This window comes from Maylandia zebra, linkage group LG10 (assembly GCF_041146795.1).
Source record: "Maylandia zebra isolate NMK-2024a linkage group LG10, Mzebra_GT3a, whole genome shotgun sequence".
In the NCBI taxonomy this organism is placed as follows: domain Eukaryota; kingdom Metazoa; phylum Chordata; class Actinopteri; order Cichliformes; family Cichlidae; genus Maylandia; species Maylandia zebra.
In genome coordinates, this window is record NC_135176.1 from 14027854 (window position 1) to 14042440 (window position 14587).

General features: G+C 38.6%; 1 protein-coding gene across 5 annotated transcripts in view; it reads right to left on the reverse strand.

Moving 5' to 3' along the window:
- dlg4a (discs, large homolog 4a (Drosophila)) overlaps nucleotides 1-14587 on the reverse strand; it is a 63194-nt gene that overhangs the window by 19168 nt on the left and 29439 nt on the right. For 4 of the 5 annotated variants that reach the window (XM_004563986.5, XM_004563985.4, XM_076889108.1 and 1 more), the window contains exons 2-3: nucleotides 11314-11475; nucleotides 3773-3829 (exon numbers count right to left, since the gene is read on the reverse strand). In XM_004563986.5, coding sequence (XP_004564043.1) covers nucleotides 3773-3829; nucleotides 11314-11475 — 219 coding nt within the window. The remainder of the gene's footprint in view (nucleotides 1-3772; nucleotides 3830-11313; nucleotides 11476-14587) is intronic. The other variant, XM_076889107.1, reaches the window with a different exon arrangement.

Below are 14587 nucleotides of genomic sequence, written 5' to 3' on the forward strand. Positions count from 1 at the left end.
TGGAAAAAAATGAAGCTTGCCATGTGACGTTTTTGCCAGACCTGAGCTGTTTTTGAAAGTCTGTATATGTCCGTAAATTAGGGCCCTTCAAAGGAGATTTTTATTTGCGACGTGAGGAGAAGCTGGAGTAATTGCAGGGCAGCGTTTGCACATAATGAACAAATCCTCCTTTTAATTTCATTAAATTTATTTAATTTCAGCTCAATATTTGTGTCTCTTCTGCTCTCTTCGGCTTTCTGCTTCACCATGTTAGCGCTGCTTCATTCAAAAACAGCAAAAACAGCAACAGAGAGTGGCTGGTTTAACATTTGTTTATCTTGGTTTAAGATGCCGATGCCCTCGTGTGACGTCCGCTCACTGTGAATATTGTTTTTTGCAGCTTTACTGCAAACACAAATTATTTTCAAGTTGGGCGATCAGTATAAAACATCATTTTACATAAACTTATCAACAACGTAGCTGCCTGCAAATGCATTTTTGTTTTGTTATGATGAATATAATTGTGTTGAAAATAACATTGAATATAATAATATTCTCTCAAGACATCTCTAAGAACCTTATTGAAGGACCTGTCATCACTATTGACAGCAATACTCTTGACCGAATATGGAGTTGAAGAAAAGAGGAGGGGTTTGTTTGCCATTTTTACCTTGAATAATTAAACAGGACGTGAGGTTACTATGAAAGCACACCACCATGTACAGAAAAAAAGGCTTAAATGATCCTTTTTCCAAGCTTGTGCAAGCTCTCTCTTTCAGAAAGACAGATGGATTGGCAGGCGTGGAATATATATGCACAAATGCATGCACGCACACTGAACAGACTTAAGCAAGGACATGCTGAAGGACAAGCTGTCAGCAAACGTTCTCATTCTGTGAAATAAAATCCCTCCATTTACCTATCTAATATTTTCGCCCTTCTGCAAGGCCCTCTCTATCCTTTACTCCGCCATTCAGCACGAACAGCTCTCTCATCCTCTTTCAGCATTTTTTCTCCCCCTCTTTCTCTCTCCCCTCTGCTTCCCAAAGGACCTGAGCTGCGGCTGCTCAGTAATTACACTGAAGCTGCAGGGACGTATTTAAACATTTATTAAAGAAAAATAGGGAGGATGGGAAAATGAAGATGGAAACCAGATACTGACCAGACAAGAATGGAGAAGAGAAAGGGGGAAGGTATAATGGAGAGCTCTTGGGGAATCTCTACAGAAACGTGTAACTGATCCTTGCGTTAAAAACAAACTGTCTTTTTTTTGTGCAAAGTGTCAGACACGTGTCAGAGGGTTTAACTGCTTTGTCTGAAGAAGGATTTGTCTGATTTGGGCTGCGTACTGCGTCTGTGGTTGGAGACAAGAAAAGTGATATGCATCCTTTTTCATTAGAACTGAAGGAGTATAACAAATGGGTTGGTGGGAGTCTTCAGTAAGCACTTACAGCCTTCTGCTTCTCACTTTCAGCTTGTCAGGTGAAGGATTAATGGCAAAGATAAGCGTAGAGTTTTTATCTCAACAATTCAAAACTGTCACAATAAAAGTACCTCATACATTATTAAAAAAGCCTTTTTTGTTTTGTTTTTTCATTTTTAGACAGATCTCTGTCTTTAAGGAGAATTATATAAAGAGAAAGAGAACAAAAACAGTGCTTTCAGGGCAGTACATTCAGAATATATCGAATCAGATGACCCTAACCCTTTAAAGCATTATTTTCATATAAACTTGTAATAAGAAAACAAAGAGTGAATTCACTTTCTAAAGAAATCTCCACGTGTTACAGACTGGATACAATGTGACACAAAAAAGCTTTCATTTGCTGTTAGACCGTGAACTTTAAGTAAACCAACAGCAGATAAATAAAAGCAGAGCAGTCAACACATCAGTTTCTATGTTTATGCAGGCTCGAAGAGTCACATCGAGTAAAAGGCGGGAAGATTCATCAGCATGAGCTCAGATCGATATCAAAAGTTCTGCGCAGTGTGAAGAAAAAAAAGATTTCTAATTACATTACCAGATAAGTTTAAAAAAATGGATGTCATTTGAAGCTAAAGCACCTCTTTGCTAAATCATGTACATAACCCAAAGACCTTCTATTACTTGCCAAACCATTGCAGTGCTTCCAGAGACAATCCTACCCATAAATCAATGGGCCCTGGAGTGGTACTGGCAAACCCCACACCATTAGAGCAATAAAGACACAGACTGACGATACCACCTACACATCAATGACAACCACACGGGCATTACATCGGCTGCAAACACGTCCACACACAAAGGCATTGCCGCAATGCATCTTGAAGACAGGACACACTTAACCCGACCGGTGGGGAAAATTGAGTGCATGCATCAACAGAATGCAGTCGTTCTGTGCATGTTTGAAGGAACGCATACAAACACATTTTTCTTACTGATGACTTCATGCTGGAGGCTGCGTGGTCTCCCATATGTTAAACAGTTTAATTCTAAGCATGTGTTATTAATTGCGTTGTGTTCAAAGTCAGGGCAGGCCCACAAAGACAAAGAATGACGTATAGTTTACAAGAGTAACTACTTGTTCGAGAGACACGGAGAGACTGAAAGCCAAACTCCACTTATTTCAATGATCCTGTCTTTTTGCTTTTAAAGTAATTATGTAGCAGCTCATTTCTAATGTTCAGATTTTCGACTAATAAAAACACAATATAATATTGTGTGTCTTTTGTTCTGTCTTCCTCCCCTCACCCCAAATTGGCCAGATGGCAGCCTCTGACCCTGTTTCGGCCATATGTTTCTTCCTGTTCGAAGGAAGTTTTTCCTTCCCACCTTTCCCAAACCACTTACTTAAAAGGGGTCAAAGGGGCTCTTCGATTGTTGGGCTTTTCTCTTGGTTACCTTACAGTCTAAAGCACCACGAGGCGACTGCTGTTATGATTTTTGTGCTACATAAATAAAATGTAATTAAATTGAGTATCCTAATAAAAGGTTAGGAAGGAACAAACTTCTCAGTGGTGATAGATACATTTCTGGACCACTATAAGCACGTTTCGCCTTGCAACTGCGAGCAACACATTGAGCAAGATGCAAATGCAACCTCTCTCAAACCTCACAAAAATGCTTTATAGAGGAAGCAGGACAGCCAGCTTTTCAAGGTTATGAAAGTTGAGTGTGCACGGTCTAACACTGACACCTACAGGTTTCAGTCTCCCCTTGCAAATCTCTGCTTGTCTCTGTCTGTCCATATCCATGCCACAAAGGTTTAGCAATGTAGCACTAAAGGTTTAGCAGCGACATACATCAGGACTTTACATATGTGTCTTGACCACAAAGATAGTTTTCTCATTGTGTTACATGTTTTAGGATTGTTGGGAAATATGAACTTCTACATGCACAAAAATGCTATGGTAGATTATGTGTTGTTTAATTAGAACATAGGAACTGAAACATGCACGTAACGACAGATCTGAGTCTTACGGTGTGATTGAATTTTCAACATTTGAAAAACTATTTTAGTGATTTCTGTGATTTTAGTCCCAAAAATAGCCACTGAGTACGAGCAGAACAAATCTGTTAGACAAAGGAGATTTGAATGACAGTGAGCATGAAGCCGCTGATATGATCAGAAACAGATGACCTCATACTCTGGCAGTACAGATAAAATGGCGATGAATGGGCAGCTGTCTCTCTGCAATCAGACAGCCAGCCAAAGACACGGAACAAAGATAAAAATCACACTGATTATGATGACTGATGATGATACTGGTAACTTTCACGTTGATGGACCAGCACGGATTGCTGTGCTCTTACCAGTGTGGAAACAGCGGAGGTGTACATTGGAGTGTGTCCCGTAGACATCAACACAGGCTGCAAAACAACAGAAGGAGAGGGTAATTGTGCAGGCCTTGTACATCGGCACAGGGAAGAACAGCGGGTACCGCTCAGTCTTTTCTCTTGTGGCGATTGATTTTGCATATTTCTAAGAAATCCTGAAAGCAGGCCTTGAATGCGACAGTTAAAGGGCCCACACTGTAACATACTGTACTACAGTGTTGAAAGTAAAATACTTGTTATATGCAAAATCTTAAAAACAGTGTACCACACAGACAGCACATCGAGAAACATTGATTAAAAATTGTATACTGATCATTTATACAAGCACCAGCCCTGAAGATGGATTAATGCAGAACAGCAATCAAACAATCAAACTAAGCAGAATACACAGTGACACAGACGGACTGTCTCTACTACTCACTGATAGCTTATATATGAGAGAGTAAAAAACACTCAGGTACATACAACCATTAAGAAACAGTGGGATTGTCAGTGCTTGTTAAAGCAGAATTGATTACTCTGCACAGCTGAAGTTTTAAACAATCCACCATGTGCCCATGAATTTTACAAACAGCAACACTGCAGCATTTTCACATGTCAGGAGACCCGTTTCCTCCCACTGGAAAAGTTTTATATTACAACAAAGCATGTAATTAAAGTATGAATGTTAGGACAGCTGCATTTGCTGATCCAGCACAGCACTTCATTCAGTTGATTCATGCCGATTCCTCCTGTTATTAACAGACACTACCTGTCTTTCTTAATATAGACACTGCTTTCTATTCAGTGCTTCACTGGAAATATTTTGGCTTGCTAAATGGCAAATCAGGAGTCATATCAAAGCTGAAGAGTATGAAAAAATGCAATGAGTCAATGTTTCTGCTGCCACGCAGTCTCAAGCATGTGAGATGGCTGCAGGAGGGGTTAGGTAGTGTGGAGAAGGTTTTTAAAGATGGGAAAGTAAAACTTGGGCAATGTTATTCACTCGCTGGACCCACATCCTCTCTGTAAACGAGAATGAACAGCTTGTATAACTGGGGGAACATATATAGATGAGAACCGGGAGGAGCGTGTTTGGAGGCGTAGTCCCGCTCCTGAAATTCAGATACTTTATCTCCAATTGATGAAGGCCAGGGTTTCCAGTGTTGTTCAAAAAGTAACAAACCAGTTCACAAGAGCCCTCGGGGGTACTGTGTGAGGACACAGTACAAGCAAATGGAGCAACACAGTGCAGATAAACATCATGCATCATCATCATCATAGTTATCCTGAAATTGACCATTATTGTCTTTAAATCTTCATCAAAATCACAATTAACAACAAAAAATCAATTACCTGTAAGCCATATGTAATAATTATTAAATATCTTTATCAGGCCTGTATTAATATTTGCATGTGACTCATAATATCGCAGAAATCTGATCACAATATGATTTTTACTCGTCTAACTCTGAGTGGGACAAACATAAGGGTCGCCACATGTTCATGCATCCAGCCAGCCTAGGACGGAGTTACGTTCTTGTATTTGTTTTTATAGCTATTCAAGGATGCACACGCAAAGCTCCCAGAGCGTGATGTGAACAATTCACTTTGAACTAAGTTAAGGCAGACCTTTGTACTTCATCATGCATTCAGCTCTCCCTGAAGAGAAACACAAAACTTCATAAATAATAGCGGTATTCCAAAAATAGAAATAGGGCCAATCCTGATTCAAAAAAGCACCACTGCAAACAACATCAACATGCTCTCTTTCAAATGTTAGGAAAAATATCCTCAAGACAGAATTTCACTGCAGTGTAGGTGTCTTAATAACAGTGTTATTGCTGCTAATGCAATTTAGTGGTTTATAAACTGCTCTCTGTGTCACACAAGTTTTGATGCAGTGAACATACTGAGCACCAGAAATGTCTTTGGGCAAAATGGGGAGACTGTAGAAAATCTATTTTAGGAGACTTTTAGAGACATGGGACACTCACAATGCAAAACCTCATTATGGTTTTAGTTTATATTGCAAAACCCTTGTATTTTACACCAAGTATTACCCACTGTACTTAATATCACATTGAGGGATGATATCAAGGAAATGCTTTCACAGCCTGCACTTTAATATTTGCTAAATTGGTTTTAGAATTCTAAAAACTCATTGCCTCAAAAATGATGCAACTTTCACTTAAAAGTGGTGAGCAGTACAGTTCCAGCTTGGTTATAGTGACTGTGTCATACTTTTTAAAGCCTAAACCATGACATAATTGACAGAGAATTGAATGAAAAAAAAAGTTTATTGAACGTTCTGACATATTCTTTTTTATATATATAATTATATATTATTTTGCATATATAACATTTAAAGTGCATCATATTTTGCAACATATTTATTTAGGTTTAAAAAAATTATTTAGGTTCTTTGGGGAGATAAAAACACACACTGATGTTGTAGAAATATTAAAAATTAAAGGAGGCCATGCCCAAACCCAAGTATTGTTTGTGATTTTAGTCTGTTGTTAGGTGGTTACTAGGCAGCGTGACAACAAAATAATGTACCGAGAATTTAAGTTTTGAGGAACTAAAGCAGATGTTGCTGTTGCTGTTATGAATTGAAAATGTATTGATGCTGTAATGATTTCATAAATTAAATACATTTGTGCATAAATACTAAAAATGGGTCATTTTAGCTTGTTGCTAGGTAGTTGCTAGGTAACGTGATGACATATCTGATATAGATAAGAATCTTCAGGGCCTTTAAAATATGCCATGTTTTTTTGTTTTTTTTTGCTCAACTCCTGATTGTGTAGGATGGGCAAACAATTTCTTGTATTATAATAGGATTTTATGAATAAATTCAATAAATTCAATTCAATAAATTCTGAAAATTAATTTAAAAAATGTTATAGAAGAAAATATTTTATTTAGAAAGACAGAAAACGAATGAAATTTAACAGTGGTTACATTACATGTTGAAGACAGATTTCACTTTTTCCTGCATCTCCGTGTGCCATAGACTACACACTGCACTTAAACAGCAATATTGCTTTTATTAACATTTGAAAAACAACCTTAAAGAGGACCAGTGACTGGCCATTAATCACTACAGGAGTTGCAATAGTGGTGGCCTGTTGACTTTACACTTCTCTTGCCCACACACACTGGAAACGACATTACATTTCAACAAGAATCAAAATCTAAACACGTAACAGAAAAAATATCACAGCACTCTAAATTAAAGCTTCAGCAGCCCTGTAGGTCTCTGTGCTTGGCAGTTTAGAAGTATTATGTACAACTACTCTCCTCACATTACAGGCAAAAAGGTAGATAATGTTAAATAAGTAAGTATATTTTAAACTTATGCTAGCTAACAAATTAAGTTATAGGCAATTAAAGGCAATTAAAAACTGATTACATTTGTACTATAATGTCAAACTACTATTAATTTAAGATACATGTGGTCTAATGGTGTCAGACAAAACACAAAAACCAAGCAGGAATTTTATTTAAACAATTATAACACCTATCTACACACCAAAGTAAATTAAAAATTCAGTGTTATTAATTTGAATTAATATGTAATTCTATGCAATTTTATAAATTTCCCCTTGAAAATCAATACATTTACATTTCTGGAAAATAATTAGATAAGGGCTTACATGTGCATTAGAAGCATGCTTTATAAATTTTATGAAGCCAATTAAGAGTACAAAGTCATGGTATGCTGCACAAACTGAAGTCCACCAATAAAATGCTTTAGCAGTCAAAATAATAAAGAGTCAAGACTCGTAAGGATGATACAGTGTAGCAGAGTCAGTCACTGTTTGAGGAGAAATACAAATAACAGAAGAAAAGCAGAAATTATTTCATATTTCTGATGCCAATTTCCTGATTCTCCACACTGTTTCTGCATGCCAGCCTCAACACAATTAGTTTTCTAATGAAAGTGCACATCTAATGAAACAGTTCACAGAAAAAGTTATATACTAAGTGCCATTTTATTAGTGGAGACCTCTTCAGCTGCTCATTAATGCCAGTATCTAATACCTAATAGCTTATATGCAAATATTAGCCAATGATGTGGCAGCAACTCTGTACATGTGGACACTTTGACAGGATCGAGAATTGCAATGAAAAGCAGGGATCCATCCTGCCTTGAATAATGGTTCACACTGCTGGGTGGGGGGACATGAAAGTGACTTTACTCAAATGGCCTCCACCTTCATCAGATCACAATCCTGTAAAGCACCTTTAGGATGCGTTGGAACAGGAAACTGCATTGTGGATGCGCAGCTGACAAATATGCTGCAATGTCATGATGCCAGTATGATGTCAATATGGGTCGAAAATCTCTGATGAATGTTTCCAGATTGAATCTATGACGTGAAGAATTAAGGCAGTTCTGAAAGCAGAAGGAGTCATGCATGGTGTACCTAATACAGTGGCCAGTCTCCATGCTCACGATAAAAGAGGGACCTACTGATATTCATATAAAATACTCTTCAGTGTAATGGGATACAATAAGTAAATCGGGCAATTTGCCAGTTTGAAACATATATTAAAAAAAACCTCACAGACGTTATCATTATTAGATCATAAATAATATTTCCTGTATGATAACTCATATATACTGAAAAAAATACCACAAGCCTCAAAGGACTGACTGAATGAGTCATGTAATGGACCTGAACCACTGGAGGGCACGCATTACATTTTTTATTTGACTTAATAAACCTCATACTGGTGGGTTTTTAGAGAATGGAGTAACTCTCCTGCCACATTACCATAATAAATGGTGCACCCATCAACTATGAATAATTACTGATCCCTTGGCATGTGCTGGATAGCAAACTCAACTGGGAGCACAGGGATTCAAAGTAACAAAAAAAAGAGAGCTTGTCTGTCCTTTGTAAAAGCTAATAATGCGACACGTTTACACGTCATCTTGTTTTTAAATATATATTTTAACTGTCACAACACATCACCCCCTTAAACATCTACAAAAAATGGTTTAACAGAGAAAAACATGTCATCTTTTTGTTGTCAGTCTTGAACAACCTCACGGGTAAAGCCTCAAAAGCAGGGACGTCAAAGTCATGTTACATCGTCGGACACATACAGCCCACTGTGATCTTCAGCTGTCCGGACCAATGAAACTACGTGATAAATGTCTAAAATTACAAAAGCTATGGTAGTTCATTGTCCAGACTGAATTTAATATATTTAATAATAATAATAATCATAATAATAATAATAATGATAATCAGAATAATCGGTCTAGTATAAATGGTAATGGTGTTGAAAGCTGTAAAATGTAATTAAAAGTTAAGTTCTTTAGGTTTTCCAAAGCTGCGCATTGTGACACCCGAACTTTAGAGTAAGAGTCACAGACTTATAGACAAAGTTACCACAACCAAAATATATGTATATTATATATTACAACCACTTTCTTGTTTGTGCCCATCAACGAGCAACCTCAAAAGCCAAAATGAAATCTAGAACTGTAGTTCCTCTTGTGGCCACTTGAGGTTGGCTTCAAAAGAGAGCTGATCCCTAATAGACTCTCATGTTAAAATACCCAAATTTAGGCCGACATATACATGATTACATCTTGGCATAAAACGGTTTGCTCTCATTATTTTCTACCTCATTATAGTTGTACAGGCAATTGATTTTTATATAATTTACTCCTTAAAATCACACAAAGGCTTAAATTTAGGCATAATTAAGGTAGTGCTGCTTTGATATGTTGTTGTTAAGCCTGTACCAAAGTCACAAGTTTCCTATTGTAACAAATTATGGAAGCAAATATCTACCCAAGCTTAGCTCTTAACTCCCCTGCTCTTCCCTCTAGTCTAAATATGTTCATGTCCGGTTAAAAGAACAATACCAAGATGATGAGAGCTAAAATAACAAACATGGGTTTTCACACCTTCTTCACTACTCCTAGATGTTATTACCCTGTGTTATTCCTGCAGTATACAGTCTTATACCCATTTAAAATCTCTATCTGGACAAGTTTTTGTGCATTGTACCGAGTAAGGAACTTTTTCTAGTGTCTTGTACGACTTGACCTAACTCTCCAAAGCTACTGCGGTGGTTTTTAATTTGGCAGTGTTCCCATACAGAGCACCCTCCTCACAGCATCCTCAAGGAGAAATCTCCATGGCCACCAGAGCTCATGCTGAACATACAGCTGTATATTTTAAACAGCAGCAGACAACAATAACTCAGCCTCTCCATTGTATTCCCTGGTGAGAGACTGATAACCCCTCCCTCCTCAAAGAACCCCCATCAAACTAAATAAATGCAGGCACTCTTAAGTTTTAATAGCAAGGGATGCTGTTAAATAACGCATGTGGGCATAGGAGACAGATCATTATTAAGTGGCCATTATAGCCTACACCTTTACATTTGTAGCTACACTAGGTATTTGCTAATGCACTCCTAGCAAAGCGCTCATATTCCTACTGATGTCAGCTGTATCGTTTGACTGTGTGACCGGCATCTCCTGTGCTGTTGGTTTCATTGCCCCCTTCTTTGTCATGAAGCTCTCAAAGACATTAAATACTGTATTGCAAAAATGAATCGTAAGCATTTCCTTATTCTATACATTTGATTCTGTACCTGCAACTCCATCCGCCAGTCAAGCTATCTGCTGCCACCAAACTCAGAATGAGAGATTTTATTTCAATTTGTTGGATTTTTTTTTTGCTGCTGTCACACGGTATCATTTATTAAACCAAACCTATATCTGAATGCATTCTTTAATGTCTCAAGTGTTCGCATTACTACCTTAAAACTCTTAAATGCATCCTGCACATTGATTTTGAAGCTGTGCAAATTCATGTAAGTGCAAAATTGATCTGACCATTTAAGGTGCCAGGGGCCGTATCTATTCCCCATAAATGTATTACATTCCCATTACCATACTTAAGTTGACCATGATTCCAAAAAAGACAACACGACATCTTAAGAAAACCTATAATAGATAGATAGTGTGCGTGTTTGTGTGTGTTTGAATTAGAAATCTAATAATCAGTGATATATACTGTTTTTTTCTTAGGGGGGTGTTAAACAATCTTCTTTAATAATAACAGCAATTTTCAAGCGTCTTCATCAAATATTATGAATTATAAATACAATTATCCGCTTCCACAGAACATACATTTAGCATAATTAGCACGTGTGTAATTAGGGTTTTTGAGCTGCACTGCAGGAAAAAAATAAATCTCTGATGCACTCAGATCGCAAAGTGGCTCACATGAAGTCATGTAAATGTGAAGTCAGAGTTATCTCACTGATGTTGCATTGAATATTCAGCACTGCAGTACATATATAATTGGCTGTGGAACGATGATGTGTGAAGCTCTCTGCAATATGCTCTCGAGCAAGGGTGTGCTTATTTTGGCACCGTGGGCTAACGGCGTCGTTCCTAAGTGTTGACAGCTGAGTGCTTTGTGCTGTTGTAATAGTGTTGTGTATTGATTACCAATGCACATAAGCGAGTGTGTTTTGGAACGTGCGTATCCTACCTTGACAGGTGAGATATGCGTGTGTGGTGTGTAGCCATGGATCGCCTCCATGGCGGCGAGGTTTTTGTCACTCATATGAAGCATCTCTGCACTTTTCCCTTGAGCCAGATGTGCTGGACTGTGCTCCAAGGGGGGCGTCTCCTCATCCTGGTACCTGTACTTCTGCAGACACACACAGATACAGGCGAGGGTATTAGTCTCGCCAGGTCTTATGTAAAAGGAGCTCGATAACAGGTAAATCACAAACAGAATTTACCGCCACCTTTCGCTGGTTTCTGATCTTCTTACACATTATTATGTAAAAGACAGTCTACCTGTACAAAGAGCAGAGCACAGTATTTCTACTAAAGAGGGATTTTTAGCTAAAAGCGGACAATCTATATGCAAATCTAGTTTATCACATAACATGTGTGACGCCCACAAGCGCAAATTGGACAAACGGAGGCCTCAAAATGTTTCCATTGTGCGTTGAGCAAAGCTAACGTCCTCCACAGCCACATGGAGCAACTGGAGCCGTGACTCATAGCGGCTCTGAAGTAGCCGATCATGCGGCTTCTTCCTAGTAACCTCACTCCCCTACCGATATCCCACACCTGGGCAGCCTGCCAGCAGCCCACTGTTTTAGCCACACATGGTAGGTTTCATTTTAGGCGTGATGACACAAAATCTGCACGCAGCAATTTTCCATCACAAGCACACGAGAACGTGGGCAGCATCACAGTGGATATCTGCTCGTCCTGCGGGTTAGAGCTCGCGGTTTCTGCATATCTGTACGCTGCTCCTGAAGCCTCGAAGGCTCACAGTGTACTACTGTGCTGCACTGCAGATGTGAAGCGGCCGATCTGAAAAATGGAAACATTTGGTGGGTCCTTCAGAATTTTGGCTGGTGGCCCGATTGCCAACCCTGCCACTATCCCCTTTCTCATTTATATATATATATATTTATTTATGTTTTGGAGGCAGACTGGAGAGAGAGGTGCATCACTGAGCTCTGTCTCAGACAGGCTGCCTAGCAACCAGAGCAGAGCAGAGATTGCAGTGCCACAGTTGGGGCTGCCAGCATCGGTCCTGGATCACATTACACTGAGACAGCAAGAAAGAGAGGGAGTGAAATAGAGATGAGGATAGAAGAGAAAGTGAGGGGGATGGGTAAAAATGGGAAAAAAAAGAAAGAAAAGCGAGCCCATCAACAGAAAACAGCAGCATGAAGGCAGGAAAGAAATGACTCGTTGTTGTTGCATAATTACAGGTTAATAAGCTGGAAGCCCTTTTTTTCTGTGCAAAGCGCTGAGTCTGATATTACTGCACTGTTGTATACATAGATTAACTATTATGTAACTGCATACCACCAACTACCTGCACACTGTAAGAGAACAGATTCAATTAAGTATGTGGCTCAACTGGGAGATATGGTCCATAATAAGATGCAAAATATTTCTCTGTTTTTAAAACTCATCCCAAGCAATATTACAATATTAAACTTGCATGCAAAAACATAAAAAGAAAATACAACCCAGTAAAATATTATTATTATTTAGGTAATTGGATACTTTTAGCAGCTGTTAAATTAATATATCTTATTTTTTAAAAGAAGAAATGTCATGACGACGTAGCTATGATTAATGTATCCTAGTTCTATGGAGCTACTGTGCTGCTGTCTATACTCACATATAGACAGCAGCATGTTTTTTAATGAAGCTGAATTCCCAGTAAAGCTGTTCTGATTTCCACTTTTTTTCGTGTTTCTGTTGTTAGAAAACGGAGCAAGTATGAAATATGAAACAACACGTGAACTGGCAGCCAGTTAAAAAGCCGTCTTCAAGCAGCACCTCTGCACTGCTGAAATCCTCGTTTTTTTTTCATCTGCCACCCTGACCACGACACTGTCTGACAAAAACACACAATTCAAGTCGCTGTTGCCACAGAGCAGAAGTAGAGAGAGCCGTATCTGTGGCAAGACATCACACTTTCTGGGCAATACTGGAGGCTCTCTTCTGCAGAAAGTAGCTAAGGTGCTTCTAATAACATCTGGGTCATGGTCATAACAAACAAATTAAGGCTGAGCCTCAAATACAGGCCAGGGGGAAACCAATCCCTTCCTGTTGTTACTGCATGTGCAATCCATCACTTACAATGTTTCTGTAAGAATTATGCACTTGGTTTAAGAATTTAAGGTCTGGTTCCAAATGATCGGTCTATGTGTTTAGGGAGATAACTGAGTGAAATTATTGATTTCAATAACAAACAGCTGCTCCAAATCTATAAATTCTAAAGCCACCTCTCTGCTTCAATTCCTGTCTCTTTAAATGCAGAATATACAGCAGAGCATCCTTGATATAAAAAAATACGCCATAACTTGCTCATATTTTGTGTATGTACTGAATTTTCAACAATTTGTAAAACCCGGAGGCAAACTATTATTACGTTTCTGTAATAACTGTAATAAAATCTGCTCTCATAAGAAGGTTTGCCGGGCGTGAAACCTTTTGTACTGTAAGCTTAGAAAGGTGCACTATAACGATTCTGCTACAGGCTTGCCACTAATATAAGCCTACTTCAAAAAAACGAAGGCAGTTGACTTAAATGGAGGCACTGGTAACTTATTATTATCTACTTATTTTTATGTGCATGAGAGCGAAGGAATCGTGGGAGAGAGCCCGAGAAGCAAAACAGCAAAGCTTGTGTCATGCTGGCAGCTTAAAAAAATATGACAGTTTGTACCAAGCATTCCCAATACATTTACTACATCCCATGTAGAACAAATCAAAATATACTGACTATATTTGATCTATTTCCCTAGTCCTAATTGTGGTTAATTAAGTATTCTTAACTCCAACTGTATCAGTAAAGTCTTTTCGTCAAATAATATAAACCACTGATTTAAACCCTGGAAAGACAAGTATATTACATGAATCACCGCTCAGAGTAGCCCTGAGCTCTCTGGTCTTCACTTCCTCCCCCTTTCCTGCATGACCAGCCTTCACGCTGCCATGTTGCCTTCTGTCCCACTGGTGGGGGATGTGACATTAAACTCAAAGATATGTTACACAGTGTCCTTCTGGAGAGAGGTTTGGAGCATTTTTCTCTGACAAGCACACTGTGTGATTGTTAAAAATGACACAGGATTTGTTTATTTGGAAGAGGGGGAAGACAAATGATTGATTTGAACACTATGAATGATTTTGAAGCTGATTGAGCCTTGGTAAACATTTTAACAAAGCCAGCATGACTGAGGGGCGGGCGGCAGAGGGATTCTCAACAGCCACGGATCATC